Consider the following 20249-nt stretch of genomic DNA (forward strand, 5'->3'; position numbering starts at 1 on the left):
CAGAGGAGCTGGAAGTGGAGAAAGCACAGCTTGAGCATGTCCTGCTGCAGATGGCAGAGATCTGGACAGGATGGGAGAGCAGCACCTGCCTCTCCTCTCCTGCCCACATGGAAACATGGGCTCAGCTCTGCCAGGGTGCCACACAGATCCTGCTGGGCTCCCTGGCATCTACAGCTGGATTAACCCCAGCCCAAACCCAGCTGCTGGCAGATCAGCCTTGGATTAAAATGGGTTTTTCCCAGAGGAAGGGGGACATGGGTCTCTGAGTTTTTTCCAACCAAACGATTTTGTGATTCTACAATTACTGCACAACCTCCTTCGGAAGGAGTGTCACCTGTCAGGGACAAGCAGCGGCAGGACCGTGCTCATTTCCAAGCACAGCAAGAAGCAGGGAGTCTCACTGTCAGAATCTGTTTTTATTCTGTTTGAACCTCGGCCTTTGCCCTGCAGTTCAAGTCCCGGTTGCTGTTAGAACAAACACTGTTATTTGTACACATTAGCCGGCGTATTTCAGGTTTGTGACAATTGTTTCACGAGCAGGGTTTACTCTGTTTCCAGCAACGGAAGCCACAACATGACAGACGCCTGCACGTCATTCCACTTGCACGTTCCACACATGCACGCCAGGGTGGGTGCCTGCCTGTGTCTCTGTGTGACACGGGGAGCAGAGCAGAGCCCGCAGCCAGCCGGAGCTCCGCTGGCCAGGGGGAACACAAAGCACGAGGATTTACAGCGTGGCTGAGGGAGGTGCAGCGACGCCCAGGCTGTGAGAGCTCCCCAGCGATCCCTGCACAGCCCAGCCCGGCTCTCCGTGTGCACAGTGAGGAGCTGGCTGGGGTGCACGGTGCTGTTCGTCAGCGCCAGGGGCGGGTGGCACACAGGGATCAGCCCAGCTCCACGCCGGTGACATCCCACAGGGCTCCACCATGGACAGAGGGTGGCCTCCATCTCGTGTGCTTCCCCTCGGCCGTGGGACGAGCTCCTTGCCGGACAACGGGGGGACAGGCCAGGGCTGTGCTGCCCTGGCAGCATTGCTAAAGGCTTGTTTTCTGAGAGTCTTTAAGGCTTGGATCTCCCCCTTTGCTTTCGCTGAGAAAATGCAGAGAAAGAAGCGCTTGTTCAAGCTACACTTTGTGACTGCTGTGCACTGCATGTACAATAGCATTGGAAGAGAAATACTGACAATAGACAACAGCGTCATACAATCAATCAATCAATCAATCAATCACCTGGCACGATCCCTTTTGGCACTTTTCCTTCACCTGTCTCATCTGGCTGACTCCAAACGCAGACCTTCCTGCACGGCTTTTCCCGGGCAGAGAGCTCCAGAGGGTCAGAAAGGAACTGTCTGGGAGCTGGGGCATCTTTGGCAGACACAGTCCTCCTGTCAGGGAGCCAGCCCCAGCCCCTCCGGAGGAGACACTTTGGGAGGACACTCCCACGCCCGTGCTGCCCCACAGCCAGCCAGGAATGCCTTCATCCCGGAGGGAAGGCAGCTGAGGGTTGCAGAGGACTTGCAGAGGAGCGTGAATAAATACTTGGTTTAATCTTGTGTGCTGCATCCACCGTTCAGCAGGAGGTATCTTCCTTCTCAGCTGGCATGATTTCTGGCAAAGGTGACCTTTACAGGGGAAAGGCTGGGTGCTCCTGCTCTTTTGAGTGTAATTATTTACAATTTTTGTTGTTTTTTGCAAGCTTACACAGACTTGGAGAGTGTTAAATTAATAAAACATTCATCCTGGCTTGGCATGGCCGCAACCCTTCCAGGACAGGACTGTGATTGCACATCCAAAGGTCTCCTTGAACGCAGATGCCATGGCCTGTGTGTGATGCCTGGGGAGCTGGGATCTCTGTTTTGGGAGCACGAGGGGTCCCATGAAGCTTTTTATGGCTGGGGACAAGCTCCAGCCCAGGCACTGCCTCCTACACTTCTGCCCAGCTTGGATTTGGGATCAGGAAATTAACGCACAAACCCCTAAGCATTTATAAAATCTTTTCAAAAGAAGGTATTTAAGACACTGGCATAGTGCATTGGGCTGTGAAATCTGTTTTAAGAGGGGGAAGAAAAGATACATTCAGCGTGTAAGTCTGTTTTTTTGTGGTGTAAGCAGCCCAGGCCCAGCTGAACCCCCAGGAACACCACGAGAAAAAAGGAAACCGTTTAGGGAAGTCTGGGGCTCCAGGGAGGAGCCGCAGAAAAGGGGGCCTGCAAAAAGAATTCTACATCTGGATGCACCTGGCAAGTGCATATTGCAGCTCAAAATGTTGGGAGAACCAGCGTGGATCCCAAGTTAAAGCTGCAGCTTTCCCTCCTGAGCTCCCAGGGCAGACCCAGGCCAACACTACTTCTCTCTGTGCTGCTCTTCCAGGCCCAGCCAAGGCTCTAATTCCTTAATTTCCTTCTAACTGACAGCTGGACAGGGGAGCAGGTTTTGGTTTGGGCCCAAAGCAGCACCTGCCAGGCTGTGGTGCAGGAGAGGAAGGCAGAGCAGGCCAGGTGCCACCAGCCTCAGGTACAGCCTGAACCATCCAGTGGTTTGTGTGGCAAGGAGATGCAGAGAAAGAGATATATATTATGGAATCATTGCTATAAGATCTCTCAAAACAAAAGTGTCGATCTGTTGAAATATAGTATTTAAAATATATAAATTTTACCCAATAAAATATAAGATTTCCTTTTTCCTTTTTTTTTTCTGTTTTTTTTTTGTTTTTTTTTTTAAATCCAGTTCAATTAGGGGGGAAAAAAAGCCTGCCAGGGTCCTTGCAGTGAAAAAGAAAACCAGTTCCTGTTTTCTTTTTGACTGTTGAAGATGGAGGGAGGAAATGGGGCAATGCAGTTAGACCAGATCTGTCTATTCATGTGCACTGGCTGCCCTCCCTTCACAGGATCCACAGGGAAGTTTGTCCCTGCACTGTCCTCACCCCAAGGACAGCCCTGCCACCTGGCACACGGGGGGCAGGACAGGTAAAGCCACAACCCCTGCCCCAGACAAGGTCCCCATGGGCCTCCAGGGTCCCCATGAATACTCTGCAAGGCAGCTGCCACAGAAGGCTGAATTGGGAGGGTACTTTTGGAGCTAAGTTACTGGAAATAATCCATGAAATTTATCCATGGAAGAGGGTTAGAAACGCTGGGAGGGTGGCCTGCCACCAAGGCCAGGCTCTGAGCCAGCTCTGCTCCAGGCAGCTTCATGCCTGGAAGTCTGTAGTGCATCACTCACCTGAGCTTTCTTAGTGGTTTGAGCCTGAAGCCAGGAAGCTGGAGCAGGGGCAGGTTTTTCAGTAAAATCCTTATTTCAGGTCTTTCTTTTCACTGCATTCGGCTTTCTGCTTCAAGAAAATGACGAATGATCTGTACTGCTGCTGCAGACAGTGAGATACATTCATTTGGAAGTACTACAGGGGGGCTCTGTTTAGGACTCCCCAGGAGAAACACAGAGCATGGATAAGAGGCTGACCCCACAACCAGATGCAGCCTGAGGGAGAAAATGGGGCAGGCAGAGAGGAGAAGACTCTCAGATAATTTCTATGAGCAGAGCTCAGATTTCTCTTGGGATGGTCCTCATACCCCACATTCACACCCCTCCTACCTGGAGATCCCAGGTGTGCCTGCCTGCCTGCCTGTGGAGGCCTTGCAGTGTATTCACGGGGATCACAGACAATTCCTTCAGACCAATGGACCTGAGGACTTTTTTTCTCATTCTCTCTCTTTTTTTTTTTTTTAATCTGAAAGGACGCTGGCTTCTCTCTGAACTGGACCCAGAAATGTCTTAACACCGAAACGAAAAAACAACTGCGTGGGTGAAGTAGGGCAAAAAATAGTTTTCCTCTAAGATAATGTGATAATCCTCACTGTCCCCTAGAAAGGCAGCATGGCCCAGCGGTGCTACTTGGCCCCCAGCGTGCTCTTGGAGCGCAGCAGGTACCGATCCACGCGCACCCTGCGCCTCTCCACCGTCCTGTTCTCGCTGTCGAAAATGCGCTGCAGCTGCAGGGCCAGCCTCCTGTCCTCCTCCTCCTGCTGGAGCTTCTGCTCCACGTCCCGAGCCTCGGGGGGCAGCCCCGCCTCCCCCGGGGCCGCGTGCCTCAGTCTCTTGACGGAGCCGTTGTGCTCCAGGTGCTTCGTTTTGCAGCGTCTCTTGCGGCCGCGGCGCAGCAGCGGCGCCTGCTCCCCGAGGAGGCTCTGCACGGAGCTGCAGGTGCTGTTCTGCACGTTGATCAGCTCGCTGTTGTTCAGGTACTTCAGCTGCTTCTTCCCCGCGGGCTTGATGGGCACTCCCAGCGCGCTGCTGTCGGGCAGCGATGCGCCGATGCCCATGAGTCTCCTGCTCAGCACTGCGGGGCCCAGGCTGAGGCAGGATTTGTCCATGAATGTGTTCACTTTTAGGTCGGGGACCTCAGCCACCCGTGTGTTTAGGGAGGTCACGTTCGATCTCGCATCTGGTTCAGCAGCACCGTCATCAGTGGCTAAGGCCCGTGAACCCCTGTTCTTCTCACTCCCCCTTCCCAGCCTCACTTCACTGACAGAAGGGAGGAAATCCAGCTCGGGGCGAGGCTCTCCTGCTGTGTCAGGTGGAAGGTGATCCTCCTGCGCTTGTGGCTGCTCTTTAGTGCAACTGCCGGGGTTGGTGATGTCAGGAACCACGACGTCTTCCCCGGGCTCCGAAGCCAAGGACGTGAGGGTTGCTTTAGAGAGAGTCTTTTTGATCTGACGCTCCTGAAATATCTGCTCCCATTTCTTCAGTATCCTAGGGCTGGCCTCATAGGTGGTCGGCTTCTGCAGGCTGCGGTTCAGGTTCCTGGGGGTGGACTTGATGATGAGGGGGCTCAGCACTCTGCCGTCGGGCAGCCTCTTCGGGGGCGTGCACGGGGAGCAGACGATGGGCTTGAAGTGGTTGAGCTCCTCGGAGATGCTGTCGTTGCTCTCGGGGCTGATGGAGCGCTCGGGGCGGTGCAGGGCGGACAGGGAGGAGGCGGCGCTGAGCAGCAGGCGCCGCTCGGCGCTCAGCTCCGGCGCCGACAGGCAGCGGTGGTTCTGCGTGCACGACAGCACGCCCAGCAGCGGCGCGGCCCCGGGCAGCACCTGCAGGGGGAGAGGAACAGCACATCCGTGCTTACAAACAAGCTCTGGGGCTGCTGGCAGGGAGGTAAGACCAGCACTGGCAGGGAAAAGAAACAACGGGAAGGAAGGGTTCCACTGATTGGTGAATGGAAAATGATACTTGCTTTTACAAATAAACTTTGGGTTTGCTGATGAACGACAGGAAGGACCTCTTGCACCTGGCTCAGGTTTTTCTCTGTAAAGAGTTTTGTTATTTTGCCTTCTATTAAAGCTTTTTGTTTCCAACACGATCACAGAAGCCATCCTGCTGATTTTATGCCTTCTAAGGTAGCTGAGCTATCTTGGGTGTGAAGTAGATCCCCAAGAGCCCATGAGACCTGGCTCGAGGAGACCCCTATGTCAGTCCAGCAGAATCAGAATCTATTTCGGTCTGAGAGCTGCTCCTGCCACAAGTAACAGCCCCTCTGATGGCAAAACCACACAGCCACAGGATGGTTTGGGTGAGGAGTGACTTTAAAGGCCATCTCACTCCACCCTCTTCCACGGGCAGGGAATAGTTCTCCACTAGTTTCCACTAGACCAGATTCCTACAAGCCATGTCCAACCCGGCCTTGAAATGTGTTTTCTCTTTACCTGGATAAATCTGCCCACTTAGTGGTGTTAGGCTGCACTAGATGACCTTAAGGGTCTCTTCCAACCTGGATGATGATTCTGTGAAGACAAGGAGAAGCCAAGAAGCACCGCACCACCCTGGCTGAAGGAAACCACGCTCCTCAAGGGAAATGATCTCCAAATAATTTTTTGCTCCCTTCCAAGCTGTGGGAGAGAAAGAGTAAGGACTGGGCCCAGATATAAGAGGCATCTGGATGTGGCCCTTGGGGATGTGGGTTAGGGGAGATTGTGGTGGTGCTGTGTTGACTTGATGGCCCTGAAGGTCTCCTTGAACCTGAATGATTCTCTGATTAAGAGCAACATTTCTTGTCATCTCTGACACAGTCCCTGAATGCTGCTACACTTGGGCTTAATCCTGGCCCAACTAAATCAGAGAGGTAACAACACACACAACTGCAAATTGTCTTCTTCTTAGTACTGAAATATTTTTATCCAGCAGCTACTGTGTACAGTAACAGCCTTTCCATGCTTAGTCTGAGAGAAGGTGTTTTCCTACTCACTCATTTTGAGGTCAAAATAAGTTTTTTGAATACCCTGTACTGGAAATCTAATTGGTCACATCCATGCAGCATCCTCTTGAAAAAGAAGACAGTCCTTGGAGGGAAGGTAAGTCATGGATGTTCACTTTGGGCTCAGTCCAGCTCCCAGCAGCTCAGGTGGGAGACTGCACAGGCTTCTGCTCCTCATGGGACCTCCTCTGGATCTGAACCCTCTCCTTCTCCATCAGGGATGAAACTGATCCCAGTAAGGAGGGGTGTCAGCACAAGGAGGGGGAACATCCTAGCAAGAGCAGCTGGGTGGCTGCCCCATCCTTAGCAGCGTCCAAGGCCAGGCTGGATGGGGCTTGGAGCACCCTGGGATAGTGAAAGGTGTCCCTGCCCAGGGCAGGGGGTTGGATGAGCTTTAAGTTCCCTTCCAACCCAAACCACCCTATGATCCTATGAGGACCAGGCCTTTTTATGTTCTATAGTATGCAAGTGCCAATGTACCCTGATGCCAGGAAAGCAAAATGAGTTTTGCTTTGCTTAAACAGCTTTGGAGAGAAAGGGAGAGAGGATTATTTTCCTAAACTTCAAAAACATTTTTCTTTACCTGGCTGTGGAGTCAGCCTTGAAAAGAAAATGAATCACAAAACAAAAGCCTGATGAGAACCCTTTCAAATTCCAATTAGCCTCCAACGCTACACAAGAACCCTGACACCTGTCTGCTTTTCTGTTTAGTAATTCCTAACCCAGCAGGTTTTATTGGGAGCCACAAGGAGGTGATTGGCCCCAGGGCGATAACAGGGCCACAAAGCCCATATTTGATATCTCCAGATTACTGGTGCTGTGTAACCTCAGATAAGAACATTTACACACAGGAACCTGTTTCCACACGCTGCCTGTACCTTTGCTTTGGTGGCTGGGGCTGATCTCTGCCTGCTCTTGGATCTCTCCTGAATGGTGTCGTTGCAGCTCCGGCTCCTCTCCACCTTGGAGGTTAAATTCCTGAAAAGCAGATGGATGAGAACAGGAACCTTGGGAACAAGCAGCTCACCAGCCCTGGCAGCTGCTCCCTGTGGGAGAGACATCAGCCTTGGCAGCACCTGGCTGGCAGAGGCACCTCCCCTGCCCTCGGGACAAGGGGAACCAGGAATCCTGGATTTGCAGTAGAGCCCTGCTCTGCATGAAACCCAGCAGGGTTTCATGGACAGCTCTGCCCAGGGCCCATGATGAACTGAGGCCAGAGCTGAGGAGGAAGCTGGGAAACCCCTCTGCTTCCCACCTGGAAACTGCTTATTCAGCTGCTTCCACTGCGTCAGGCAACAGCCTCCCAGGAGTTTGGGGCTGATGCCATCCCTTCATATCTGTGCTGCAGAAGGGAACCAGCACTCCTGAGCTCCTCCCACAGAATTCTGATTTCTGACTAATGGTTTAAATCTACAGGCAATGATTTTTCTCCTTCATGGGATGAACATTAACTTCCTTAACTTCCAGGTAGGAAGCAATCAGACAAACACCACATTCTACCAATGAGTCTGCTCTAAAATTCCAGGGGAAAAAAAAAAAATCACTTATTTTAGATTGGAACCACCATTTGAATTAGAGCATGTCAGGTGCATTTAAAACAAGTCAGAAGAACATCTTTAAAGGACACTAAACAAAGTCTCAGCCTCTTACCCTGAAAGGAAAGCAAAGGAGTAAGCACTGGTCTTGGAAACAAAAGCTGAGCGGTGTGTCTGCTTGCCCTGGAATGGCTCTTCGTTCTCGGAATCCGAGAGACGCTCAGGAAACTGAAGTCAATCAAGGAACAGTTAGCTGACATGCACAACAGAGAGAATAACTTGGAAAATAAAGCTCTTGCTTGCAAAAGTGTTAAAGATCCCCAAACCCCCCATTTCTGATTATACTGAGAAGACATAAGGCATAAAAAATACAAAAATAAGCACGTAGCTCCTATACATAGCTGTTGGTCATCCAATAAAGGTAATTTATTAATCAAGAAGATGTGGGAAAATTCTACAATAGGGGTTACTGCAGGGTGTTGGTCACTCAGCCCCCATGGGTCAGCCTATCAGATGGAAATTTTAAGAGCATTTCCTGCAGAACCTCCCAAATGAAATGGGAAATAGGCAGAAGCCAGCATGAAGAATGTGCTGAACTTCATCTGTACAACTTCACTGCAGAAGATTCATGGAGAAATACTCACGGAAATGCATGCAAGCCTAAAGACCAAGGATATCCCCAAGGCTGTGGGGATCTGCTGTGTCAGCAAGAGTCACACAGCAGAGGGTAAAAAGAGGCACAGAATCCTCTAGAAGGACATCTGCAGTCATAACAGACCTTAGAAGACAGCTCTCATTAACAAGGACCTTAAGAATCTGCCAGCTCATAGCCTTAATAAACTATGAAACTCAATCAAGGAATCCTGGAAAGCCAAAGAATGAAACTTTTGACCTGTGGGCAGGAAGGAGAAGCATGAGCTCACTTACACAGTCTTGGTTCCCTTTCAGCACTACAGATTCTTCTTTTTTCTGCTGTTCCTCCATTTTTCTTTTCCCTACATCAATGTCATCTAGGATGAACTTGTGAATCAGATCCTCAGATGTCTTTTCTTCTTGTATTTTCTCTTCTCTCAGCTGGAAATAAGGACAAGAGAGGTAGGGTAGTTATAATTTGATGTCCTACACTTACAGACTGGAAAGACCAAGAGTTTGGTCCCATCATTTAATTTTGTGCCTTCATTTCTCCACTCCAGCGTAGAGCCACTGCCTCTCTCTCACAATAACATGAAGATTGGTTGGCTTCCACACCACATTTGTGTTTTATACACAAGTATCATGGATTTTATGTTCTTTGCAAAACAGCAAAGGCACCGTGAGGGCCAGGGCTGGACAAAGCCTTCTCTGTCACTGTATTTTCTAAAACAGAGAGACAAAAGCTTTTCTCTACTTGTAGGTGATCACACTACATAGAAAAATGTGCAACACCCGTTTCAAGCAAGGTGTGATATTCCAGTTTTAGCCTCCCAATGGCCTGACACACAGCACACACAATTTGGCAGCAGCATCTAAAATAAAAGGTGAGATGCAGCAATCCCCACGCTGAAAGCTGCAGGAGAGATGAAATCCCATTGTTTCTCCAGCGTGTTGGGTGGATGGAGGGGATCCAGAGAGGCCACCTTTCCCCTGACAGCTGACCCCAGGCTCAAAGCTTGAGCTCAGCTTCAAGCAGGGAATGCCAGGATCTGGGACTCAAGGTCCATGGACTCTGATGGGCTGCCTGTCCTGCTGCACTATTCTGCTCACCTAAGGAACCAAACTCCCCTTTTCTGCCAGGTTGGTTTATTTTTGCAGACTTGCTGTCACAAAACCAACAAGACCCCTTTTCTCCCCCTTTCCACTACCTTTTCCTGAGGAAGAGGCTTGGCACCATCTGATTGTCCCTGCCCGTGGAGGTTCTCCCTCCATCTCCAGCCATTCTCCCAGCTTGTGCCTTGCCTCTTCCCCAGCTTAGACACAGCCCAGGAATAGTCTACATCAACCTGTACACAGAACAGAGCCTCCCTCCTTCCTCCATCCGCCCAGAACTTATCCACACCTCTGACTGACACCTCTTTGTCCTGCTCATGACCCACAGCACCCGGCACCCATATCCCTGGGCTTTTCCTCATACTTGGGCATAGCCATCTCAGGTGCTTAGGAAGCTCCCCTAACTCAAAAAGGCAGCAACAACTTCTTCCAAAAATATTTAGTGTTTTTCTTCCCTGTTGGAGGAAGGGAAAATCTCAGCACTATGGACATAAGGATGAGAAAGAAAACAGAGTTCACGAGGCATTACAGGAAAAGCACATTGTGATCTTCAAACTGGCAAAGACCCAAATCCTACTGAAACCAAGCCCCCAGAGCTGAGGAAGAGAGAAACAAGGAGGAAAACAAGGAGGAAAAAAGGCAGAAACCAGGAAAAGCTCCACTGTTTGGCTGATTGTGGGTGTTCAGCAAATATTTTCAAGGACTGGTTTGACTCCTTGCTCGGAGTTGTTTTAAGATGTATCTTTAAATTCCTCATCTATTAATAATCTCAAGCAATAACTACAACAGTGTCTGACTAACATAGATTGTGACCACATGATGCAGACATGATGAATAGTCTGCTCTAAGTCAACAGTATTTCTGCCTTTTTGGAAGCATCTGAAAAACAAATTCACACCAAGATTTATCATAAAGATTTAAGTATTTTTTTGGGCTGGCTGAAATACCACCCAGCATTCGTGTCCCTCCTATATTTCTCATGTGGAAGAAAGTTATATGGAAAAATTCACTTTTCTGGCTAAATTATAAAATCGAAAGACACAAGAATATGTAACAACACACGGGAATATTTAAGGATTTTGGGGGAATCCATGGCACAACCCAAGCTCTGCTGACAATGAAGTCAAAAAGGCAACAACAGGATCCTAATCCTAATTAAGAGAATACAAAAAACAATTTAGGTCCAGAATTAAGGCTGCAAGCAAAATCAAACTCTAATGATAAAATCTGTACTAATTTCAAAAATAATAATTTGAGGTAGCCTTAATGTAAATTGTCTCCCAGAGAACTTCCTTCCAGACATGGCAATGCTGTGCTGGGACAGGAGGACCAGAAACTGAAACAAAGTAGTGTGAAACATGTACCCTGGAGAAGGACCTCATGTTATCTGAGCAGCATCTCTGAAATACTGGATGCAGCACCAACAGCTGCTGTAGACAGCACAGTTAATGAGAAAATGCATTTCAGTCCTTTTGGATACTGCAGCTGCAGGAGGGGGAAAAATGTACAAGCAATGGATAGTTGTTCACTCAGAAGCACCACTCCTGACACTACCATTAATTCCAAAAGTCGGGCAAACTCACGTTTGGTATCTTCTCTTCCCTGTCCAGGTCTGCTGGCTCCCGGAGCCTGCTCCTCTGCCCTGGCTCTGGGAGGCTGCATGTCAGCACATGCCTCAGGTGGGAGTTTCCCTCCCACTCTGTGTGTGCTCACAAGCAACAGACTTGCTTGTGATAGAGGGAAAGACAGCTGGACAGCATGAGTTAGGGTTTGAGTGCACAGAAACGACAGCCTCCTCTGGGAAAACAAAAAATGCAAGAGCACCAAGGGCATGAAAGAGGAAAACCCATTCTTGCTGTCCTGCACAGACAGCAAAGATCTAGCTCATTCTGAAAGGCAGCTGGGAAAATTAAGCTATGAGATAGTCCATGTTAAATAAAATCTCTCCAGTACATAATTATGGTACCACTTTGTTTTCAACTGCAAAAAGGGTGGAAGCGGGTCAAGAGTTCAGACAGATGAAACAACTCACATCTGGGAGATGTAAAAAGGTTTGGAAATGCTCCTGTCCCTTCCTCAGGAGGAAAGCCCAAGTTATCCCCATTGCACAGGCAGGGAAGCTGGGATGAAACCCTGTGTCTTGAGACAGGGAAGGAAACCAAATCATATCCAAGCTTAGGTTCTCCAACCTGAGTCCTCCCTGATCCAGAAGTTCAGAGATACCAAGAAACTCTTGATAAGCAGCAACAGCGACAATTTTCAGACCAGCTTCCCTACAACTTCCTGACAGGAGGGTAGAGCCAGGTGAGAGTCAGTCTCTCACCCCAAGTAACAAGTGAGGGCTTTTCCCTTGTTTAGATGATTCTGTGATTCTATTCTGATTCTGTGAACAAAGAAACAGTGTGACTGCATCACCACACAAATCTCACTGCCATTTCCTCTGAGGTGGCGACTCACAGAGCCTCCTCCCACATGGCTCTTTCAGCTGAGCTTCACAAAAACCAAGTTTAAGCTGGCAGGGGGAAGAAACCCATCTCCCATCTGGCAGGGGGCAAGAAGAGGAAGGCAGCAGGCTGAAGGAGAACAAGACAAAAACATGCCCAAATACTGGAAACATGGTCAAGTATTTTCTGACTGGGAGGGAAGGGAGCAGGGCTGGCACTGGGCTGCACATGGTATCTTTTTGCAGACAAGGCTGTTTTAAAAGACATTTTATTCTTGGCTAAAAAAACAACCAGAAAGCTCTAGTTTGGAACAGTTTGCTTTTAAGGAGAAGGATGTTTGAGGAGAAGGAGATGCCTTAGGCTGCAAAAGCCTTTATGGAATTACATCCACAACCAAACAGTCACTCCAAAGAAGGTACACGTCCATGTTCTGGAAGGCAGGCTAAGACAGCAAAATTTGGCTTCCACATGCTCAATTACAGCCATTTCCTGAACTGGCTGAACAGTGTAAAGAGAATAAATGAGCATTGTTAAAGAACAGGAAAAAAGAGCCCTTCAGGTTTCCCTACAGGTAGGATGGCATTCCTGCAGGAAATCCAAGTTGTTCTGGAAGAAAAACCACAATTACCCAAAATACTGACCTTCCTCAGCTGGCTTTCATATTCTTCTCGGAGCTCTCCTGTTTTGCTTAATTTAATGGGTGCTCTGAATATAAAGTCTGGAAAGAAAAGGGGAAAAAAAAGGAATTATTTTTTAGTACAGGATAACTGGCGCTGGCCATTATTTCCCAAAAAAGGGTGAGATCTCCAGAGGCTGCACAAGAGCTTCTGCAGCACTCTTTTCAACCCCAGATGTTTATATTCTGCCACTGCCATCACAGCTCTGTTTAACACACAGAAACATCAGGAGGAGATGGCCCAGCAATCCCACTTTGCACTTCCCGAGTTTCCTGTGAGATTCTCAAGAGTCCTTGACAAGCAGTTAAGCAATCAGGGAGCACTGGGAGGATGTAAACACGGGGCTGTGGAACAGCCCGGGGATGTCACAGGGAATCTGAGTGCTGGGAATAAACCCAGGCTTCAGGCACAGGGAATCTGAGTGCCAGGAGCAAAGCCAGGATCCAGGCACAGGGAATCTGAGTGCCAGGAGCAAAGCCAGGATCCAGGCACAGGGAATCTGAGTGCCAGGAGCAAAGCCAGGCTTCAGGCACAGGGAATCTGAGTGCCAGGAGCAAAGCCAGGCTTCAGGCACAGGGAATCTGAGTGCCAGGAGCAAAGCCAGGATCCTGGCACAGGGAATCTGAGTGCCAGGAGCAAAGCCAGGATCCAGGCACAGGGAATCTGAGTGCCAGGAGCAAAGCCAGGATCCAGGCACAGGGAATCTGAGTGCCAGGAGCAAAGCCAGGCTTCAGGCACAGGGAATCTGAGTGCCAGGAGCAAAGCCAGGTTTCAGGCACAGGGAATCTGAGTGCCAGGAGCAAAGCCAGGCTTCAGGTGCCTGCTGCAGGCCCAGAATGCCCCCTCCACGCCCCGCTGCAGCTCCTGCACTGCTGTCCCAGAGGAAGCACAGCCTTTCTCCTGCTTGCAGGGCACTCCCCAGATCAGGGGTCTGAGGGCAGGATGCTCTGTCTGGCACGAGTTCCTGTCCTGCTCCCACTTCCTCCCCTTCCCCTGGGCAAGTCAGAAGCCAAAAGCATGCTGGCACAGGGTTACAGCTCAGCTTCCATCCCTGGAGTCTCTTACTCCCAAAGGAGTCCCTTGCTTGTTTCAGCCTCAAAGTTCCCTCCCACTTCCGTGCAGTGCAAGTCTGGGCAAGCTGCACTTCAGCTGGAGGAGCCTGGAGGCAAAGGGAACAAGCAGAACAAAACAACAACCCCTGGACAGCCATCCTGGCTCAACCCATGTCAGTATTCCAGGCAGGGTGCAGCACAGCTCATCATCCCAACGTGATACTGTCAGGATGGAGCAGGTTTGGGCAAGGAGGAAACATCAGGGGTACTTCCTTTCCCCACCCTGCTAAAATTAAAGGATATCAACCAGCAGCTCCAACACGTTTTCACAGAATCCCAAGATTATTTAGGCTGGAAAAGACGTCTGAGGCCATTGAGTCCAATCTGTGCTCAGTCCCACCTTGTCACCCAGCCCAGTGTCCCATCCAAAGTTGTTCTCTGGACACCTCCAGGGATGGGACTGCAGCACCTCCCTAGGCAATGCCTCATCACCCTTTCAGTGGGGAAATTCCTCCTGCTTCCCAAAGTGACCGTCCCTGGAGGCTGTTTCCTCCTGCCCTGTCCCCATTCCCTGGGAGCAGGGCCCCAAACCCCCTCCCCAGCTGCCCCCTCCTGTCAGGGACCTGTGCAGAGCCACTGGGTCCCCCCTGAGCCTCCTTTTCTGCAGCTGAGCCCCCCTCACAGAGCTCCCCTTGGTTCTATCTGCCTCCAAATGACAGGTACAAATGGCAGGGTGGGTGAACCAATAATCTCACGTCAGCAAACAGGTCATAAGGCCTTTTTTCTCATTAAAACAGCTGCTATTTCCTCATACTCACACGCCTGCACGAGCCAGGCCTGTTCCTAAAGGACAACATCCCAATTTGTCCCTACACATGTGATAGAAATCCCAGGTGATGCTGGTGCTGGGGAGGCCAGGCTGCATTCCTTGCTCCTGCTCCTGCTCCCAGCCACGCTGGAAACCTTCCACTGGCTTCCCAAAATGTTTTTTTCAATTGTGGCCTTGAGCAGTTCCAGTTCTTTGTGAACTTTATCAGGCTGAAATTGCCACGGAGACAGTGCCAGGGGCAGCAGCAATCTGTAACTCGCCTGCAGCAAGCTTCAATTACTCCTCCATGTTTAAGGCTTGTCTCCAGAAGCTAAAAAAGTGGAGTTTTCCCCTCCAGGGCACAAGCTAACCCGAGGGGAACACGCAGCAGGAAAGATGAGCCACGTCAATGCTCTCATTTCTCACTGGGGTTCAGCAAGCTGAGGAAATTTCAAACAATGGAATAACATTTATGTCTAAGTTGTGGTGGTTGAGCTAAAGGGGTCCAACATCAGGTGGAGGCAACTTTATCAACAGTATCCTTATGCACCAACTTGTATATTTTACAGGTGGGTCAAAGAGAGATGAGCCCCCAAATTTCCAACTCTGTACAGAAGAGATGAAAACAAAAGTGTGTGCAATGATGTACATCTGCATTCCACAGAAATCCAGAATGGGTCAGGCTGGCAGGGACTACTGGGGGTCACCTAGTGCCACCTTCCTGCTAGGACAACAGCAAAGCAGGCAAAACCACGGAAGAAAAGGCTTTTTACTTGATTTCACAGCAAATCTCCAGCCTGCCCTTCCTCTCGAGTGATCTGTGGGTCAGCAGAAGTGGTTCCTGGATGAAGCTGACTCTGAAGGGCTGCTGGGATGCTCCTTCCCAGCCTGGGGACAGCACTGAAACAGTCGTGGTGGCAAATCAAACCTGGCATCCTGCTTTTTCATGCTGGCAGTCAAGAGTTGCATCCTATTGTGCTCAGTCTTGGAAAAAGCAACTGATTTCTGCACAATTTGAGAGGACAAAAGATTTTCTAATTATTTAACGCTGGTTTTCTTTATAAGAGGCATCTGACTTGCAGCCTCCATCCCCTTGAGTGAGCCCATCTTTCCACACCAGCTTGGAAGTGTGTCTTACACGCACACCATCCCTGTGGAGCCACACTCCTGACCGGCACATTTCACATTTCCTGGCAAAAGACTCAGAAACCTCCATCTGGTGGATTCAGCAGCGCGGGCTGACTGAGAGTAAAGCTGAACTCGAATCAGAACCCTCTGGCTCCCTGTCTGTCCTTCAGAGGCTCCTGGCTCCTGCCAAAGCGATGCCATCGGGCGGGTGCCAGCTGTGCCCCAGCAGCAGCCAGTCCCCCTCGCCCCCAGCTCCCATGGAAACTTTCAGCTGGCTCTGCAGCTCCCATTTCCCTCCGGGTTTTCACTACTTTTCCTTTCAACTCCTGCAGCTGAAGATGAAATCTTAAATGCTTTCAGAACACAAAACAAGAAGCTAGGAATTTTCTGACCCTGGCACGGTGTAAGCACGACTCAACTGGAAATTTATTTTCCAGGAGTTAATGATCCACTGCCATGCCTCTCACACTGACCACTGGGGCTAGCTCTGGGTCTGGCCTTTCTCTTCATTAGATTAAAAATAATTCAGGTAGTGTGGAGTGCTGGAGAGAGGACAGGGAGGAAAGAGATGGAGGTGCAAGCCCTCTGACAGCCCCACAGCACAGTTACTGCCCGCAGAGAGGCACCCTATCCTACCTTCCTAGGAAATCCTTAATTTAACTCATCCCACCAGCAGTACAACACTGTGACAAGGAGGAAAAAAGGGACGGGGTCAGTTCTAATCAGTTCAAGCAAATCACTGACAGGGAAAGGCTTCTTTGGGATTGCCACTTCCAAACTTGTAGCACTGTGGTCTTGAGACAAAAAAACAACCAGTGACAGGCTGCAGAAGAACAGAAACAACAGGAACTCAAGGAATCACCAGGAAATGCTCAAGAAGCAGACTGGTTTGGTCCAGCGGGGAAAGGGGAAAACCACTGCCAAAAAAGGACTGGGAGGAAGGAGGGGGAAGTCATTTCACAAGTCTGGCAAAAACACAGCACCCCTCCTGCACGGGCTCAGCCAGTGACTGCTGGGCACTGCTACTGGGCACAGGAGAAACAGGAGAAATCTGACTCTCTGAAAGGGCAATGTACTCATTCCCCCACAAACCAGGCTGAGCACCTCGCTGCAAACATCTCCTGTTCCTTCCCCTTGGCCAGCCGGATCCTCAAACAGCCTCCAAGCCTCCCATCTGCTGCTCCTCTCTGCCTTCCAAGAACCCCACCAAGCAACTGTTTCAGTAGCAGAAACCTCACTCGGCAGGGCATTGCAGCCAGCCCTGCAGCTTTGGCTCTCACTCATGGCATCTCCAAGTTCCATGGGGCGCCTTCCCAGGAGATGCCCGGAGAGGACGTGGGACCCGAGGGCCACCTGCATCCTCCTGGAGCAGCAGCTGGGGCCAGGCTGAAGGCAGCAGGGCAGCTCCTGGGGAATCAGGTGCCCAGCAGCTCTCGGCAAGCCCAGCCCACGCCAAGACACAACACAGGCAGTGCGAGGGTGCCCCTGCTGATTTCTGTCCAGTTCTGTGACAAGGACTGGGACTTTACACCTATTTGATCACCTAGGGCAGAATCCCCAGCCTCAGGCAGGGTCTGAGAGCTCCTTCAGCCCACTGCTATGGGAGAATCCCAAAGGGAATAACGAAAACTGGGACATGAAACCACGATTAATGAGCCACTTCACACTGGAATAACCAAGGTATGTCAAGCGGTCATACCGAGTAGTGTCAAAGATTTTGCACTTTTTAAGTGATTTAATTAAATACCTGAGCTTAATCAGTGTTTGATAACAGCATCACATAATAACTGAGGTTGCAAAGACCTCTGGAGACCCAGCCAGGTCTCCAGAGGAACAGGCTGCCCAGGTCCATGTCCAACTGGGATTTGACTCTCTCTGAGGATGGAAACTCCACAAACACCCCGAGCAACTCATGCCAGCGCTTGGTAACCTTCACAGTAAAAGCTGTTTTTCTTATGGTCACTGTTTCAGTTTGTGTCCTTTGCCTTTTGTCCTGGCCCAGGGCACCAGTGGGATGAGCTGGGCTTTGCTGCCCCCTCTCAAGGGCCTACAGACACTGATAAACAGATAGATAAATATATACATTACATGTCCATTGATAAGGCCATGGTGACTGGGACGGGTTTGTGAGGCTGGGGAGAAAGGTTCCTGGGAAGCAGCTATCCCTGGAAGCCCCTTCTGAACAAGGACAAGGTGTTTGGGAGGCAGGCTGCTGGACTGAAGGAAGGGAAAGCAGGCCTAACCAGCGTCTTCCATGGTCAGATGGCTGGCTCAGTGGATGAGCACAGAGCAGCAGACGTAGGGACTGGACAGATCACCTCATTCCGCACCTTGCCATGCGCTTTCCACTGTCCCAGGCTGCTCCAAACGCCATCCAGCCTGGCCTTGGACACTTCCAGGGATCCAGGGGCAGCCACAGCTTCTCTGGGCACCTTTACAGGGAAGAACTTCATCCCAGTAACCCATCTAAACCCGGTGAGAAGCCATTCCCCTTTGTCCCACACACATCTCCCACAGCTCAGGACAAGTGGAGACTTAAAACCAATTCTGCTTTAAGAAGCCCAGCTCAGACAGTGCCCAGGCACTCCTGCAGCAAGGCTGGGCACTCTCACCCAAGGAGTGCATTTAAGCATGACTGACACCACGGCCCTGGAGCAGAGACTGACTGGGGCAGTTCCCACTGCCCCTGCTCCCCCTGCACAGCCCATCTGCTCATGGATTCGGCAAATCCTTCCTAAATCTCTTCCAGGTTAGTGGGCTTGGTTCAAACCACCAATTTGAGCTGTTTAAGCTCATCCTGCCAACTCTTCCCACAGCCAATTAGAGGGTGCTGACACAAGCAGGGAGCGGGAGACCAGAAACACGCTCGGAAAGGAATGGGCTGGGCTAAAAGGATGTTTATCTGTAGCTTAAATCCTCGTTTGCTCTAAAGGGCTGCCCTCAGCCCTGCTGAATTGGGCACTGCTGCAACGCCTCTCCAACCAACAGATCTCAGGGCACCCTGAGTTCTGACAGCAGCAGGGTGGGCATCTCCAGCAATGCCACTGCCTCAGATGAGGATTTATTTTGAAGGGAACACAGGGATCAGTTTTCTAGGAGTTGAGAAGACATCTGGCTTTGGAGGCAGAGAGGAAACATGCAACTAAAAGCCGTGAACACAGGCATGATGGACTTTTTCTATGTCAACAAGCGAAAAGGACTTCCCACGGTGCAAAACCCTTCCTGTCTTGATGCAGCCCAAACCTGCCCAGCTCCTGGCAGCACCGCTGGAACCGTTCGCTTTTGGGCCGAGATCATCACAAAACCACCCGAGGAAGTGGGGGAACATCCCCGCAGCCGGCACCCCCTCCATGGGATGATGCTCTCCATCCCCCCTGGGGCACCTCCCGATGCCCCGGGCAGGGTGGCTCAGCGCCAGTGCCCCTGTCCCCGCCCGGTCCCGCACGGCTCGGGCTGAGCCCGCGCCAACTCATCGCACCCCGGGCACAGGCCCCGCCCCCGGGCACAGGCCCCGCCCCATCCCCGCCGATTCCCGGCACGTCCCGCGGTGGCCCCGCCCCCCGGGCTGAGCTCATCGCACCTCCCGCCCGCCGTGGCCCCGCCCCCCGGGCTGAGCCCCCGCGAACTCACCGCGGGTCCGCGCGCGGCAGCCACGCCCCCAGGCCACGCCCCCGCCCCCGCGCCCCCCCGCCCCTCCCGGTGCAGGATGGGGGGGGCGCAGGTGCCGCCGCCGCCGCCGCCGCCGCCTCAGCCGCACCTTGCTCCGGCGGCCGCTGCTCCCCGCCCGCTGCTCCGGCCGCCGTGGTGGCTGCGGGCTCGGCCTGCTGCCGCCGGGCCCGTGTGGAGAGGCGGCTGCGGCACAGCGGGCAGCAGAGGCCCGGGCCCTGCAGGCAGCGCTGGAAGCAGGCGAGGCAGAGCGAGTGGCGGCAGGGCGGCGTCACCGCCTCCACCAGCGCCTGCCGGCACACCGGGCACTCGGCCACCGACAGCACCACCGCCTCCTGCTCCTCCTGGGCCGCGGGCCGGCCCCGCCGCCGCCGCCCCCGCACCGCGGCCCGGCCGCCGGCACCCGCCGCCGCCGCCGCCATCTTCCCACACTTTGAAGGGCCGCGGCGGCCACGCCTACCCCGCATAATTCATGAGGGGGCGCCCCCCGCGGCGCATAGTAATGAGCGCGCGCCGGCCACGCCCGCTCATGAATATTCATCGGCGCGGCGGACGGCAGCGCCCCCTGCGCGGTCCCGGTCGGGACGGGGCGGGCTGGGCACCCGGTTGTTGGGATAATTCATGGAATCACAGATGGGTTGGGATGGAAAGACCCTAAAGCCCACCCAGTGCCATGGCAGGAACGCCTCCACTGTCCCAGGCTGCTCCAAGCCCCAGTGTCCAACCTGGCCTTGGGCACTGCCAGGGATGCAGGGGCAGCCACAGCTGCTCTGGGCACCCTGTGCCAGGACTTTTCCATCCTCACGGGGAACAATCCCTAACTTCCAATATCCCATCCATGCCTGCCCTCTGGCAGTGGGAGCCATTCCCTGTGTGCTGTCCCTCCATGCCTTGTCCCCAGCCCCTCTGCAGCTCTCCTGGAGCCCCTTCAGGCCCTGCAAGGGCTCTGA

The 20249-nt window shown here is 52.0% G+C and overlaps 1 protein-coding gene across 1 annotated transcript; it reads right to left on the reverse strand.

Annotated features, from left to right (window-relative positions):
• Positions 1-401: 401 nt before the first annotated feature.
• Positions 402-19721, reverse strand: RNF169 (ring finger protein 169). The gene is made up of 6 exons (XM_066571814.1): positions 19391-19721; positions 12610-12686; positions 8706-8852; positions 7894-8006; positions 7122-7221; positions 402-5083 (listed from the first exon to the last, which is right to left on the reverse strand). Exons 1-6 carry the CDS (start codon positions 19719-19721, stop codon positions 3887-3889), a joined length of 1965 nt encoding a protein of 654 aa, XP_066427911.1. The 3' UTR covers positions 402-3886.
• Positions 19722-20249: the final 528 nt, after the last annotated feature.

The sequence above is a fragment of the Molothrus aeneus genome, chromosome 2 (genome assembly GCF_037042795.1).
Source record: "Molothrus aeneus isolate 106 chromosome 2, BPBGC_Maene_1.0, whole genome shotgun sequence".
In the NCBI taxonomy this organism is placed as follows: domain Eukaryota; kingdom Metazoa; phylum Chordata; class Aves; order Passeriformes; family Icteridae; genus Molothrus; species Molothrus aeneus.